This window comes from Oreochromis niloticus, linkage group LG15, assembly GCF_001858045.2.
Source record: "Oreochromis niloticus isolate F11D_XX linkage group LG15, O_niloticus_UMD_NMBU, whole genome shotgun sequence".
NCBI classification, from domain to species: domain Eukaryota; kingdom Metazoa; phylum Chordata; class Actinopteri; order Cichliformes; family Cichlidae; genus Oreochromis; species Oreochromis niloticus.
In genome coordinates this window covers 6,934,592-6,949,685 of record NC_031980.2, presented here as the reverse complement: position 1 = coordinate 6,949,685, position 15,094 = coordinate 6,934,592, and the positions used below count along the sequence as shown (strand labels likewise).

The 15,094-nt window shown below is 39.8% G+C and overlaps 1 protein-coding gene across 21 annotated transcripts in view; it reads left to right on the top strand.

Moving 5' to 3' along the window:
- The first annotated feature begins 2,128 nt into the window (after window positions 1–2,128).
- The window catches only part of snap91b (synaptosome associated protein 91b), a 28,835-nt gene continuing 15,869 nt past the window's right edge, over window positions 2,129–15,094 (top strand). For 3 of the 21 annotated variants that reach the window (XM_025898842.1, XM_025898844.1, XM_005449618.4), the window contains exons 1-10: window positions 2,131–2,868; window positions 2,987–3,269; window positions 10,846–10,988; window positions 11,456–11,531; window positions 13,504–13,606; window positions 13,754–13,847; window positions 13,956–14,067; window positions 14,185–14,291; window positions 14,407–14,448; window positions 14,972–15,045. In XM_025898842.1, the coding sequence (XP_025754627.1) occupies window positions 3,140–3,269; window positions 10,846–10,988; window positions 11,456–11,531; window positions 13,504–13,606; window positions 13,754–13,847; window positions 13,956–14,067; window positions 14,185–14,291; window positions 14,407–14,448; window positions 14,972–15,045 (881 nt within the window). In that variant the 5' untranslated portion in view covers window positions 2,131–2,868; window positions 2,987–3,139. Of the gene's footprint in view, window positions 2,869–2,986; window positions 3,270–10,845; window positions 10,989–11,455; window positions 11,532–13,503; window positions 13,607–13,753; window positions 13,848–13,955; window positions 14,068–14,184; window positions 14,292–14,406; window positions 14,449–14,971; window positions 15,046–15,094 lie in introns of all 21 variants that reach the window. The other 18 variants (XM_025898846.1, XM_005449619.4, XM_019346119.2 and 15 more) reach the window with 13 other exon arrangements.

Below are 15,094 nucleotides of genomic sequence, written 5' to 3'. Positions count from 1 at the left end.
TTTTCTTTTTTGTACTTTACTGTCGGCACATTTTGTTTTCCTACTTATTGTATTTCATTTTAACTCATTTTCACAATGAGAAAGAAAACAAAAACAAAAGCTATAATAGGAGTAAAACAAAATTAAAATACACAAGTGATACGACTGGGGGTTTTATTTACAGCTCTGCAGAGCATGGGATCGTGACGTCGACAGCGTCATGCATTATAGTGCCCTGACTGGGCACTTCCCGTACACTTCATGTCAGACATCTCTTTCATGGGTACAGGCTGCAGGGCAGCTGCAACAAGTGAAATCTTTATTCCTTTGTTTCTGGAAAACCAGCTTTTGAAATGTGACAATGAAATCTGGGTACGATTTTACACCTCAGACACACAGAAGTCACTGTGACTCCCTGTGACTGGCATCACCACAAGCCATTCCACTTGCTGCTGCACCAAAACATGAAGTGAAACACTCTACAATAATAAAATACATGAAAAACTATTTCACGTATGAATTACTTTCATTCTGAAAGATTCACTGTACAGTTTAGTGTAACTATAGAGCAGAAACGTAAGGGCATTATGACACTGCAATATTAAAATTCCAAGTAAAACCTTTTGCCTAATAAAAGTGTATGCGGTGCTATAAGATGTAAAATTATAAACTGGAAAAGAAAATAAATATGTAAACCTGCAGCATTAAATACTAAGTAAAAAGAAACTGTGCAAAGTGTCTTTGTGTTCTGCATGTATCACAGAGCCAAGACTCATTGGTTGCCTGACTCAGTCCCACAGGCACAAATGTTTTGTTGAGAAAATGTTGCATTCTGTGTTGCATTTATAGTAAAGAATGCAAATAACAAAGCTGCTGCATCTAAATCAGTGTTGTGGGAGGGTAAGCACTGTACATCTGTGTGGTTTTAAAAGCGTTTTATGAATGTTTGTGCACTTGAAATATTTTGGTCTGTAAGAAAGGGGAAAGAGTTGCTGTACTAATAAAGTTTAGCCTGTTTTAAAGCAGGAAGAAAAAATGAACTGTGTGAGTTAAAAGTTTCAAGAGTCTAGACTTTATTGTCATCATGCAAGCATAACAAAATGAAGGCAATACTTCTTCACACAGTGCAAAAAAACTTAGATAAAATAAATATACTGACATAAATATGAATATAAAATACAATATATATAAAAACACAATTTATGACATGCATTAAAATGCATAGTTTGAAGAAGTGTGTATATGTCTACTCATACCTATATAAAACCATTTCAGTGGACGACCCCATGAAGCTCATCAAGAGAATGCCAAGAGTGTGCAAAGAAGTAATCAAAGGGTGGCTACTTTGAATATCTAAAACATGTTTTGAGTTATTTCACATTTTTTTGTTTCTGCATAATTCCGTATGTATTCAGTCATAGTATTGATGCTCTAAGTGAAAATCTACATTGTAATAGTCATGAAAATAAAGAAAAAACATTAAATAATTAGGTGTGTCCAAACTTTTTACTGGTATTATATTTATATATATGTATGTGTGTAGTTTCATACCTACTGATCACTAATTTGGCAGCTTAAGTAACCGTGGCAATTTAGCCTGGCAAGAAGTGAACCCAGGGTCAACCTTGAATTTACCTGGATAAGACCAAATCTGGCTACAGGCCTCTGCTGGTGTCCATCTTTTTAATTATTATCTTGTTAATAATGAAATTAAAACACCTAGCCTAAATAACAAGAACACAAACAAGATTCGCAATATCAGATAAGCCAAGGGCTCATAATAGCAGCATAAATAATTACACATTGTCTATCTTTACTTTGGTTTTGTGTGAACAACATGGCCGGGTCTACCCAGAATGCATCGTGATTATCGAGCTCTCTGGCAGAGTTGAGCTACAAGCAAATACGATAACTCACCATATGGAATACATTCCCGATATCATCTGCTCTGAATACAAAATATGTGATGTTCCCAAATACAAAACAAAAAAATATTGTGATCAGTAGTTTTTTGTGGTTTAACATATGATTAAAAATACCTCTGCCGATCATATATTTAAAAGGAGCCTGTTTAGAGCAGGAATTGTTTCACCTTCATCATCTGTCGCTCCGCGTGATCTACGAGCAGCCCCGGTGTGATACAGCCCACATGCAGCTGCTAGTGTGCCACCATGACGCTGGTGTATTAACCCTTTGGCGCAAATTGATAGCGATTTCTGTACTGTGACCCCCCATGCCCACACCCCTTTAAGAGACGTGGTGATGCGACGTGTGTCACCCAACCCTGTCCGAGAAGCTGCCGAGAAGAGGAGAGTCTGGATGGACTTGTAGACAGGTCAAATAAATAAACAAACCACAGGGGGAAGGGGAAAAGGAAATTCCCTCCTCGCTTTTCCTGTTCCCGAGCCTCTTGCGCTGCGCAGTGTTGGCGAGGGGAAGCGGTGCGCAATTTTCTATCGCTCTGAGGAAAGGACCACAGCCTGAAACGGCATTTCCGAGCCGAGACTGACGGATCAAAGAGGGAAGAAACGCTGCAATCTGACGACCTGCTTTGCACTGCGGGTTCTTCATTTATTCAAAAGCTTTTTTTTTTTAATGCAACGACGAAGGAGGGAAAGGGAGCCAAAACCGATGTTCTCCTCCAACAGGGATATTTGACCGACCTATGCAGCGCTGATTTATATACCTTATTTTTCAGAAACACTGTTCTACGATTAGACGAGTCTATTCCTGTGCTGGCCGATTAAAAAAATAAAAATTTCACCGGGTTGAGAAAATAGCTTTCGTCGCCAGCTTGTTACATAACCGAGTGGCTTTAGCTCTCCAAGGTGCTGAACTGAACGCTCGGAGCCTATAACAGGACGAGCCGCCGGGAATTCACAACCTTGCGTAAGTCTACTCATGCCACGGCGAATATTAACAACGTGACCGCACGATTTACTGCGAAAATAACATTTATCCAGCTCATTTTCTCTGCTTTTTTCCCCACCCCCCTCCCACACATAAGGTCACAGGCCTATCATCCAGGAGAGGGACGCACTGGATCTCATCTCACTGAACCGCAGGGAAGAAGCTGGGTTGTATTCTTATTTTTCCCCCCTCCCCCCTCACCGTCCGTGGTGAAATAAATTCCTGAGGAGGTCGAAACAACTGGGAGAAAATGTCGGGGCAAACGCTCACGGATCGTATTGCCGCTGCGCAGTACCAGCTAACGGGATCGGACATGGCCCGGGCTGTCTGCAAAGCCACCACTCACGAAGTGATGGCGCCCAAGAAAAAGCACCTGGAATGTAAGTGTGGCCCTCATCCTCACTGCACTGACTGTAGCTTTATAGGTCCCAGGCCTCACTTATTACACAGCCACACACGCAGACCGCATGCCACCATTATGGGCTTGTTCGTTTACTTAAATGGGTGTGCTGCAGGATATAGTAGCCATGGTGATGACCCCCTCTGTTGACCTTTTGTGTCCAGCGAAGATGGTGGACACCCAGTGAGAAAGAAGGAGAGATTGGGGAGGAGAAACATGTAATAATTTAAGGTAGATTGACAGACCCATTTAAGTTCCCCTCCCTGTGCTGTTTCAACGCCACTTTCTTTTACTCCATGCTGAAACCGACTGTAACAGAGGTGGTGGCAGGCTACAGGAACCTGTGCACTAACTGGGTTAGAGTGGAGCCATTTAAGACCAATAAAGTCACAGCTGAATTAAATTACAAACCTCACAGCTTTATTGACACATCTACAGATGACAGCGGGAGCCACCTCCACAAATCATCATTACCACAAACACTGAGTCAGCCCAAAGCAGTGGCACTGCTCTGGATAGTTTGATTGCCTCTTTTTCTTGTATGTCTGCCTGTGTGTTTTCCAAGGGTGTGTGTGTGTGTGTGTGTGTGGTCAGGTCTAGTCTGGTCCTGTGTCTTCTGCTAGGACTTTATATCTTGTGATCCACTCCCCTGCTGAATAATTTAAAAATCAGCCAATGGCTGTCTTGCATAATTTACAAAGCCAAAGGTGACAATGCTAAAGCTAGACTACGCCAGAGAGCACTGTTTCCTCATTCTCTGCTGCTCCATGTGCTTAGTTTCAGTGTTTCTAGCTTTCAGTGGTGCAGACTTGGACATGTGCATGTGTAGACATGTTGGGAAAACATTTACCGGCACTGCTTGTAGCCTTTTTGTCCAAGGACAATAAAACTGCTGCAGATATGTAGAGATTTCTATATATATGTATTTTCATTTAGTAAGCTATAACATAAACATGTGTCTTTTATTTCCATAATCAAATAGGTTATACTGGGTCTATTTCTAGGGCAATTCAGCAGGGCAGTTCAACAGACTTTGGGTATGTAGGCCACTGTGCCTCTGCTGCAGTCTTGGGTGGAGGAAATTCCTTGTTTCAAAACAATAAAAGACATTTTCACTATGAAGATCTATAAAGAATCACACATAACAAAAAAACTCTAATAAACAACTAAAGGCACACTGGGGTCATTTTTAATGATCAAAACATATCTAATTAGCTAGCTTTCAGTGTTTTTGATTAATAATATTAGATATATTATGCAACTACAGGTTTTAGTTATTGCTTGGTGATTATTAGGGTTATTCGACCCTTGGGCTTGACATGCATGTGTAGTGGTGGTTGTGCAGTGCAGTTGCCGTGGGAACAGATTAATAGTGTCAGGGGGCAGTGTAATGACAGAAGGGGACTCTGAGAAGAAAGAGTGGAAATGACAGGCCTGTCATCACTAGACTGCAGAGGAAATCACAATGGATGTGTAGCTATTAAACTGAGACATTTGTTATGGTCTTTCAGTACAGTTAACTGTCTGACCTTTTATAGTGACACGGTCCACTTTTATGAGAACAAATGACTGATTTGATTGTCTTTAGCACCATAATAAGCAGCCTTAGAAGAAGCTAGTGTGTAAATATGGATTAGTAAGAACATACAGGTGCGTTTCCACCCATTAATAAACTACAAACTAAAAGCTCAAAAAGTTACACTTTTTATGTGCTTTTCCTTTGGAGCAAAAATTGCCTTGTCTTTTGACTTAGATGTCTGTGTTTGATTTTATTATGAAACGGGCTGGGGTTAAATGACACACTGCATTGAATTTTGTATTTCTGGCTTGTCTAGTCATGCATGGTTATGGCAAACATAGTGTAAGAGACAATGGAGGGCATATACAGAGTTAACGTATCCACCCAAGGTCAATGAAAGAGTAGAGTTTACTCATCACCACAGGCACTGATTGTCACTTTTTAAAAGGTCAAATTGGCATTTAAGTTGCTGTTATGAAGAGTGGTCCCAGTGTTCTTGCCTGATCTAGAACTATGTCACACAAGCTTTAGATTATTCATTCAGTAGTTTAGTACCTGAGTCATAGGTAGCCTGGCTCTGTCCAGATGTAGAACATGTGCCCACTGGCATCTATAAACTTCACAAACTAACATTTTACATCTCCTCGATTTAAAGATGCAATTCGTAAGTGGAAGGGGTAAAGAGCCAATACAGACTTTAATGGAATGTAAATCAGTCTAGAAGAAACCAACAGATACTGATACAAGCCTCCGAAATGAACATCTACTGGATAAATGATATGACCTCACTTCATTTATGCTGTGTGGGCCAGTCCTTGGTATTGTCTATTGTCAGTTACTCTGGGAGGGGGCATCTAAAGCATGTGTGAGGAAGTATAAATGCAGGAAGAAACCAAACTGCCAAGACGTCAGACATCAAGTTTATGTTTTTTTCATTGACTGTCTGTCATTTAGCATGGTTAAAAAGAGTAAAGAATCACAGACTGTGTAAAAAAAACCAAAAAAAAACTTTCCAGGCAACACTGCTACACCGTTACCTGGTGCTAGCTGATTAGCATGCTAACTTACGCAGACAGTACAATGCACTAACTTACATATTTTTGTACTAATTTACATATTTGACATCTTCAACGTACTGTAATGTCAAATTTTTTAACTCTTCACAGTCTGTTTAATTGGATTAATTTTCTAAACAGTGTTTTAAAGAAACACTGTACATATTGAACATGGAACATTGCTATTTTCAGATTGCAGAGTGACATGGAAGAGGCTTTATGGTGTAGTGGATTAGACATTTGCCTAACAAGTGGAAGAGCCCTGGTTTGATGCAGTCCTGAAAGGAAGAGACACAGCTTCCTTTTGGGTCTGCATCTGGCATAAAAAATCAGCCAACTCAAACATATGGAGCTACTTGCTGTAGTGACCTTTTGTGAATAAGGAAGCAGCCAAAAGTAGCTAAAGTATCATGGGAGCACTAACTTCCTAATTTCCTGATGTCAGCATGAGATAAATTTTTTAGCTTTACAGATTCTGGTTGGCTAATTTTGATGTATTTAGATAAAGCAAGGCTAGAAAGTTTTCAGCCTGTTTTAAGAACTTATGCTAACCTGTGCTAACCATCAAATAGCTTTATCCATGCACTGTATTTCACATATAAACACTAGAGTACTGGTACCTTCGGTCAGCAAGTTAGATGTTTCCCAAAATGTTAGCTGATTAAAACATTCTGCTAAGTGGTGCAGTGAGGTCCCATATGAGATACTGGTCACATTAAAAGCTCCCTATTTTACTTTTATTTACCATAGAGAGGGTAATGTTTAGCTAGCTGTATATGCTAGGTCTGAAATGAACAACCGCCTATAGTATTATTGATAGCATTATAAATCTACACATGTAGCACAGCAAGCAGATGTGTTCTGCTTACCATTATCTAGAATATTCAGGCTGGTGCACGATTTGTTGTGTAACTGTAAAACTCATTCCTCAGCCTCAGACTAAGATGTAGGGTAGAAAGCGCACACTGTGGTGCAGAGACATACACAGTGTGAGGCCTCACAGTTCATTCTTAGAACTCGTGGATTACCGTAAGAGTCTTTATTTAGCTCAGCCAATCCTCATTATGCACACACAGGCACACCACTTGTATGTCAGTGTGTGTTTGTTTCGGGCTATGATACCACAACACGGCAGCGTGGATTACAACCCGTGATATGGCTAATATGGCAACATAGCTAACATCCATAAACGGATGAGATTATGTATGTAAATTGATATTTATTATGAGCTGGACATCTGAGAAAATGGCTCTTGGTTAGCGCTGTGTTCATGCTGCTAATAGAAATCTAAACTTGTAGCTGTGCCAGTGACATGATAATGTTATATAATCAAATCTCAGCCATTGTGGATCCTGACTCTGTTTGTGTGTGTTTGAAAAAGCTTCAGGACAATCTTTAACAAAACATAGAGTATATTCAAAGACAGGAGGGGGATGATGGGTTGAAATGATAAAAAATGAGAGAAGATTTGCTTTAAAATAGACTAAATGACACTAAAGAGGGAAAATGGAGACTAAATCATATCTAAACATGTACAGTGGAAGAAGGACTGACGTCACCCCAGCCTTCATTAAAAACATCAGACATCTTTGGAGCAGCTGAAGTGTCGCTGTTACCATCTGGTGAAGCTGTACAGATGGACTGGGGTGTAATTAGTTCAACAAAGATCAAAGGAAGAGCTGTGATCATCACTGTGAACCAGCTAAAACACATTCATGGAGCACATCCACCTGCTGTTTATTTTCATTTTGTCCGGTTCGTTTTGTGCTAAGATCATCAGCTCCATCAGATCATCAGTGAGACATCCTACAACGCCATAGACAAAAAGCTGATAATGAAGACGTGTCAGGTGATAAGCAGTCTGTAGAACAAGGTGTGTGAGGTGTAGCAACCAACCACAACAGAAAAGAACAGGATCAGTGATTAGTAATAATCTGTTTACAGCACCCCAAGCATTAAAACCCCCAACCCCCCAACCAGCCTGTTGTCTGGACCCTGAGCAGCTTCATTGCTCAAACTCGTATATCGCTTCACTTATTGCACACTCATCTGACTCCCTGTTGTTCTCTTCCTTCCTGTCATCCCTTTGCTCATCACCTTGCAGACTTGTGGTCTGGTTTAATTTATAGTTTGCTCTCTACCTATTTGAAACAAGCTCAAGGTCTATTGAATACAGTGGCCTCCCACTCCCTCCATTATCAGAGATGCCTGCCAATATTTGCTGCATTTCTTTCTGTATGGATGCACTCAGTTCTGTCCTTGTTGTTCAGATGCCAATGTCAGCAGGACACAAAACAATATACACGTACACTATGCTATGTTTTAGCGAGCAAGAACATATAAAACGAAATGTTCATCTGTTCTACTGCTACAGTGAGCACAACATATACAAAATCTACCAATGGATACATTTCTGTCATGTATTTCAAATGTATTTATGGCCTATTTGCAAACATCCTGCAAAACACTTTGTAAATGCCCGTCAGTGCCCTCTCAAAGTGTGAGTTCTTCTGTTTTAACTACACTTTTTGTGCCTACTTTTCAGCCGTATGCCATATCCTTTTTTTGGTGGAAAGAAAACAAACTGATGCCAAACTCAATCAAAGCATGAACAAAGGAAAAAAGAATAAACAAAGTGTTCATTATTCATTTCAGAAAGTCATGGCTGATGCAGAACTGTTCACAGTTCATGTCATCATTATTTTAAGCTTGTGAGCAATGCTGACGTACAGTATATGGACAAAAGTATTGGCCCACACCTCTTAATCTTTGAATTTAGGGCTTTCATTCAAGTATATAAAATCAAGTACTAAGGTATATAAAATCTTATATACTTTATATACTTAGGTATATAAAATCAAAATTGCCACACATATATAAAATCAAGTACTTAGCCATGCAGTCTACCTTTCTATAAACATTTCTGAAAAAAGTCAGTTTGTGAAATTTCTTCCCACCTAGACATTTCACAATCAACTGTAAGTGGCATTAATGCAAAGTGGAAGCACAGTAACTTGGCCATGAAGTTGAGGACACATAAAGTCACACAGTGGGGTGTTTGAGTGCTGAGGTGCATAGTGTGAAAATGTCACCAGTGCCCACAGGCATTAACATCAGCACAAAAAGTGTTCACTGGGAGCTTCAGATCATGAGTGTCCATGGCTGAGCAGCAGCGTCTGTAGGTGTAATGCATGATTAATGATTATAGCTTTATTAGTTTCCAGCCATGGACCATTCATGTGTCTTTAGTGTCTTTGTCTTTATTTCTGCTTATTAGATTTTTAAATTATTTTTTTTTACATTTTCAATACAAAAACGCGGTTTTCTTTTGCCATCAGCCGTGGCATGTTAGATATAGAGAATGAAAATCTTGAGTGTTCACAAGAAGAACACGAGTCTAAAATAGATTGAGAAATCCCATGAGTCAAACCTTTTCAAAACCCGAATCTTGTGGTTTTTCTCAAAACAGAAAAACTGTGAATCAGTATCTGGGTGATGCCTGGGTTCATCTTATCTGTATCATTACTGTCAAAGTACTTTGTACCTTCTATTATATTTTTTACTGATGCAATAGTCAGGACTCTTTATTTCTGGAGACTTCTCTGTCTGTCTGAGAGTCTGAACTGGCAGCCAGGGAGAGATGACATAGCATAATTCTCTCTTTCTCTCTCTGCATTGTCAGCATGTGTGTCCCCCCCTTATGTGAGTCTGTGTTTGTGTTTATGCGTGTGTGTCTATGTGTGTGTGTGTGTGGGTGGGTGGCTGGGTTCTTGCACCAACATTTGGTATGTGCATCAGGTCTTTCTCCTGCCTCAATATTCTCATGACTGTCTGGTGCAGCTCTGCAGTGAGCACTTTGCCTCCTCACTTAATCAAAATTTAATCAGAGCAGTTAAATCAGGGCAGAAAATCTTGCAGACAAGTGTCTAAGAATAAGTTCACTTCCCTTTTAATAGCATATAATAAGCTATTTAATGAAGGGTGTAGGAAAGTTAGTGAATCAGGAAGTGCAGAGGATTAGTAAAGAGGAAGTGGGGGCAGCTATGAAGAGGATAAAGATCGGAAAGGTGTTTGGTCTTCGAGACATTGCTGCAGAAGTATGCACATGTCTAGGAGCAATGGCAGTGGACTGTTTGACCAGAATGTTTAATACAATCCTGGAGAGTGAGATGAAGCCTGAGGAAAGGAGATGAAGTCTACAGGAACCAATTTTCAAGAACGCGGGTGATGTGCAGAGCTGTAGTAACTACAGAGTAATAAAACTAATGAGCCATAACATGAGGATATGGGAAAGAGTTGTTAAAGCTAGATCAAGAAGAGAGGTGATGACCAGTGGGCAGCAGCATGGCTTCATCCTGAGAAAGAGCACTACAGACGTGATATTTGGTTTGAATGGAGAAGATCATAAGGAGTTGCAGTGTGTTTTTGTAGATCTAGAGAAAGCACATGATGGGGTGCTGTATGAGGAAGTCAGGCATGACAGAGAAGCATGTGAGGGTGGTGCAGGACATGTATGAGGACAGTGAGACAGTAGTGAGGTGTATGGTAGAAGTGACAGTGATTGATTCAAGGTGGGGTTGGTTTGCATCAAAGATCTGCTCTGAGCTCCTTGTTTGTGCTGGTGATGAACAGGCTGACAGATGAGGTCAGGCAAGCGTCTCCATGGAATATGATGTTCACAACTGACATTGTGGTCTCTAGAGAGAGTAGGAAGCAGAGAGCCTAGAGAGGTGGAGGCATGCTGTTGAATATGGAGCTGTCAGGCGGGAGGAAAAGAAGACTCATAGATGTAGTAAAGGAGAGCGTACAGATTCTTGGTGTGACAGAAGCGGATGTAAGTGATAGGGTGAGATGGAGACAAGCAATCCACTGTGGTTAAAAGAAGAAGAAGACAATAAGCTGTTTAAAGTTATCAAATGTTAAAAGCACTCTGTGAAAAAACCTTTGACAGATGAGTAGAACTCTTTGTTGCTGTGTTGCAGACCTGGTGTCAGCCACCAATACCACCAACGTGAACATCCCTCAGATGGCTGACACACTGTTTGAGCGATCCACCAATGCCAGCTGGGTGGTCGTCTTCAAGGCCCTCGTCACCACTCACCACATGTGTGTCTATGGCAATGAGGTTAGTGAACAGTAAACAGACCATTCAACATGTGAAGGAGTTTGGTTTAAGCTTGAATCTCTTCTAATCAGGATAAAAGAGAAATAGAAATGCTGAATAGTATATATTATAGTATACTTTAATATAATAACGTTTTTTCTAATTGCTGACAAAAACAGTCACCCTTTTGACATAAATAATAAATGTATGGTATGGTGTGAAGTTACCACTTTAGAGAGCTGAAATTGGTCTTTCAAGGCTTTTGCAGGAAGCTGATGTTTCACAAATAAATAGAGGCTCTGACCACAAGTTAGTGAAATGGGTCCACTGTGCATTACTTCTGTAAAAGCTATTAAATGATGGAATAAAAGCTTGAAAAGCACAACAAGGAAAGCCCTTACTAGAGATGTCAGTGCTGTGTTGTTGGCTGTAGTTTTCAGCTTTGACTTCTACAGGATGGTTCACTGGGTTTTCTTTCTCTTTCTCAGAGGTTCATTCAGTACTTGGCATCCAGGACATCCTTGTTCAACCTCAGCAACTTTATTGACAAAACTGGATCTCATGGTAAGACGACAGTCTGATCAACTGTAATATTCTCCCTTTGTATCGTTGTGTATGTGTTGTATATTTTATATTTTATATATCTTATTTTATTGTTTACTCTATTTCATTTGTAAAACATGTATATACACACTCACACACACACACACACGTAGAAAAACATATTTAGTACACACATTCAGTAATGTATATACCTTTATATATGGTACATATATTTATTACTTTTTAGATTAACCATTTTTATATTTTGCTTGTTGCACGTTATTGTATTTTGCACAACTCTGTTGCTTGTGAAGCTTGCACACAAGAATTTCACTCGCATGTACTGTACCAGTGTACCTGCACATGTGACGTGACAATAAAGGTGATTTGATTTGATTGATTTGTATCGTTGTTTGTAAATCGATAATCTGATAATAACCGCACATTACTGAACTTTCTCATCCTTTGCTCCTTAGGTTACAGATTTTAAAGAACCTATATTAAGTTAGGAAAAATAGGAACTAACAGGAAAATAACAGATATCACATGTCAGCTACAGTAGCGGCTGACCCATCAGCAGCTACTCTTCCGTATATACACATGGTACATCCCATCTGAGGCGTTGTTTAATTTGTTGCACGCTTTTCAAACCACCTCCTTTCCTGCTCCACCTTTCATACTCTTTTGGACTTAATCAGTGTCAACTAAAAAGATCCATAATTTGTTGGACAAGGACAGAATTTTTGTAGTTTCATCTCTGTTCACAACCAAACAATCTAAGTGAAGTGCAGACTTTCGGCTGTTGAAGAATTACAGCCCTTTTAATACACAGCTCCCCCATTTTCAGAGGTTTAAAATTAATTGGACAAACTAATATAATTTTAAATATAAGGACTGTTTTTAATACCTGGATGGAAATCCTTCCCAGTTTAGGCCTGCCTGAAGTTTAGAACACATGAACATCACCGAATGCTGTATTTGTTCCATTGCTTTATTGCAGGGTATTTCAAGGTACGGTTTTATTCAATAACTGAAAAGTCAGGTGACTGACTTGGCCTTTGAAGAATATCTAATTTCTTTGCCTTGAAAAACTGTTGTATTGCTTTTGTAATGTGTTTTGGGTCATTATCCAGTCCAAAAAATCCAATTCTGGCCTTTCTGTTTTTGAGTGTAATCAGTGATTTGCACCTTGTTATAAACCATCTTCCATTCATGAAGGCATGTCTTGATAATGATATGTCTACTTCCTTAAGGGTGTCCTTTTTCTTAACTATGGAAAAAATGATGTCATCATGCATTTTGTTGTCTTCTGGTGTCTTTCAGGCCTTTTAGAGTTGCTGAACTGGCCAATGCATTTTTTCCTTTTAAGAATGTACCAGATCACTGATTTGGCCCCTCCTAAAGGTGTATTTTTAGCCAAATGATGACCTCACTCACTTGCACTGACATCCCTTTGGGCCCCTAAAATTACAGTGAAAAGCTATGAACACTTATTATGTCAGATATTGTGTCTTGTGACTTCATTTGTCATGAAATAATAAGATGACAGGTCTCACCTGAATTGCCAGATTCAATTTAGCCTTTGCAAATGGGGGCTACATAAAAATGGCTAAAATTCCTGAATGCAAACCCTTTGAATGAACCCTCTCAGCTTTATAATCATTTGCATTATATTGTTTGTTTGATGTGGTACATTACCACTGTGGTAATGTACAGAGGCTACCAAAATTGTGTATTTGTTCAGCAAATTATGGACCAAACTGTATCTCAGCTACACATGGAGAAATTGTGATTTCTATTATATTGACTGCTTTACTGCAGGTTCTAAAAAATATTTTCCCACTAGGACAAAGAGCGATCAATGTATGAAGTCAGCTGTTGAGAAACAAATGACAAATAATACAAATAATCAAGAAACAAATAAGAGCAGACAGCAAGAAGCCTATTAGCTTTTTGTTTAACAATCATTTAATTTTGATTTCATTTTGTGTAGGCTATGACATGTCAACATTCATCAGGCGGTATGGACGATACCTGAATGAGAAAGCCTTTGCTTACCGCCAGATGGCATTTGACTTCACCAGAGTCAAGAAAGGGTACGGTAAACACGGTGTGCATGCAGTCGTTCATAGCAACACTTGTTTGGCCAATAGCATTTTCTTTTACATGCTGTCACTTAGCGTGTGGTTAAAACCTGTAGCTCTTCTTTTATGTAAAATACTCTCTCTGTTGTGTTACCTCAGCGCGGACGGCGTGATGAGAACCATGACTACTGAGAAGCTGCTGAAAGGCATGCCTGTTCTGCAGACACAGATTGACACACTCCTGGAGTTTGATGTGCGTCTTTTCTTTGATTTGCACACTTTTCCTTCTTCTTCTTATTTATTTATTTGGATGAACAGAACCTCAGACAGCCCTACTTGCCTCTGTCCTGTCTCCTCTCAGGTTCATCCCAAGGAGCTGAACAATGGGATCATCAATGCTGCATTCATGCTTCTCTTCAAGGACTTGGTGAAACTGTTTGCATCCTACAATGATGGGATCATCAACCTATTAGGTTAGTAGTCCACTTAAAGTGAATAGATTGCAGGGTTTTTTTTCACTTCACCGATGATAATCAAAAAAGATGGACAAGGTGTTTGTCAGTCAGCAAGCCTCTTGTTTTTGTGTGTAGAGAAATTCTTCAAAATGAAGAAGAGTGAATGCAAGGAGGCCTTGGAGATCTACAAGCGTTTCCTGACCAGGGTGACAAAGATTGGAGAATTCATGAAGCTGGCTGAGGTAGGCCTCAGTGGTCCTTTTTCTTTTGACTCACATAGTGACTGTAAAAACTGAGTCTGTGCAGTGTGATAATATTGTTTTTTAAATATATATATATATTTGTTTTCCTTAACAGACAGTTGGAGTTGACAAAAATGACATTCCTGACATCAACTATGTAAGTTACATATCACAGCTCTCAGGGTTTATTTTTAATCCCGCTTTGCAAGCAATGGGATGAAGAATATATAATGCATATGAATACCATCCATCTCGTCTCACACACACATGCATACACAGAGGCCCATGTCTCACCCACCACCATCTCCCCACCCAGTGTCTCCACCCAGGGGTAGTGGTGGATCTAGCAGACTCGGATGACGAGGACTGCCCCTTTAAACCTCTCGAGGAACCGGTAACCACAGAAACAAAGGGGTTATTTTGGCTGAGTGCCTGTTTACAGGATGAAGTGTTGGCACGTTGACCTTTCTTTAATTTGACAAACAAGTCGCACAAGACACACAAATCACTTTTGTGTTTGTGTGTGCATAGACACATGCATGCGACTATTGCAGTGGGATTTTCCAAAGCTCTCACTCTTGTTTCTGGTGATTAAACCTCGGCTGGAATGTATCTGAGGGGATGATTTAAGATTTGTGTGGAGTTGCGATTCCAGTTTGAATTTTCTTTGTCCTGCTCAGGCTCCCAGCAGTATCCTAGAATCTCTGGAAACTCACATGAATGGCCTGGAGGATACAAAAGGTGGAAAGAAGGGGTAAGACGTAACATTTCTTTGCAACTTCATAGCAAAAACATTAGGATAA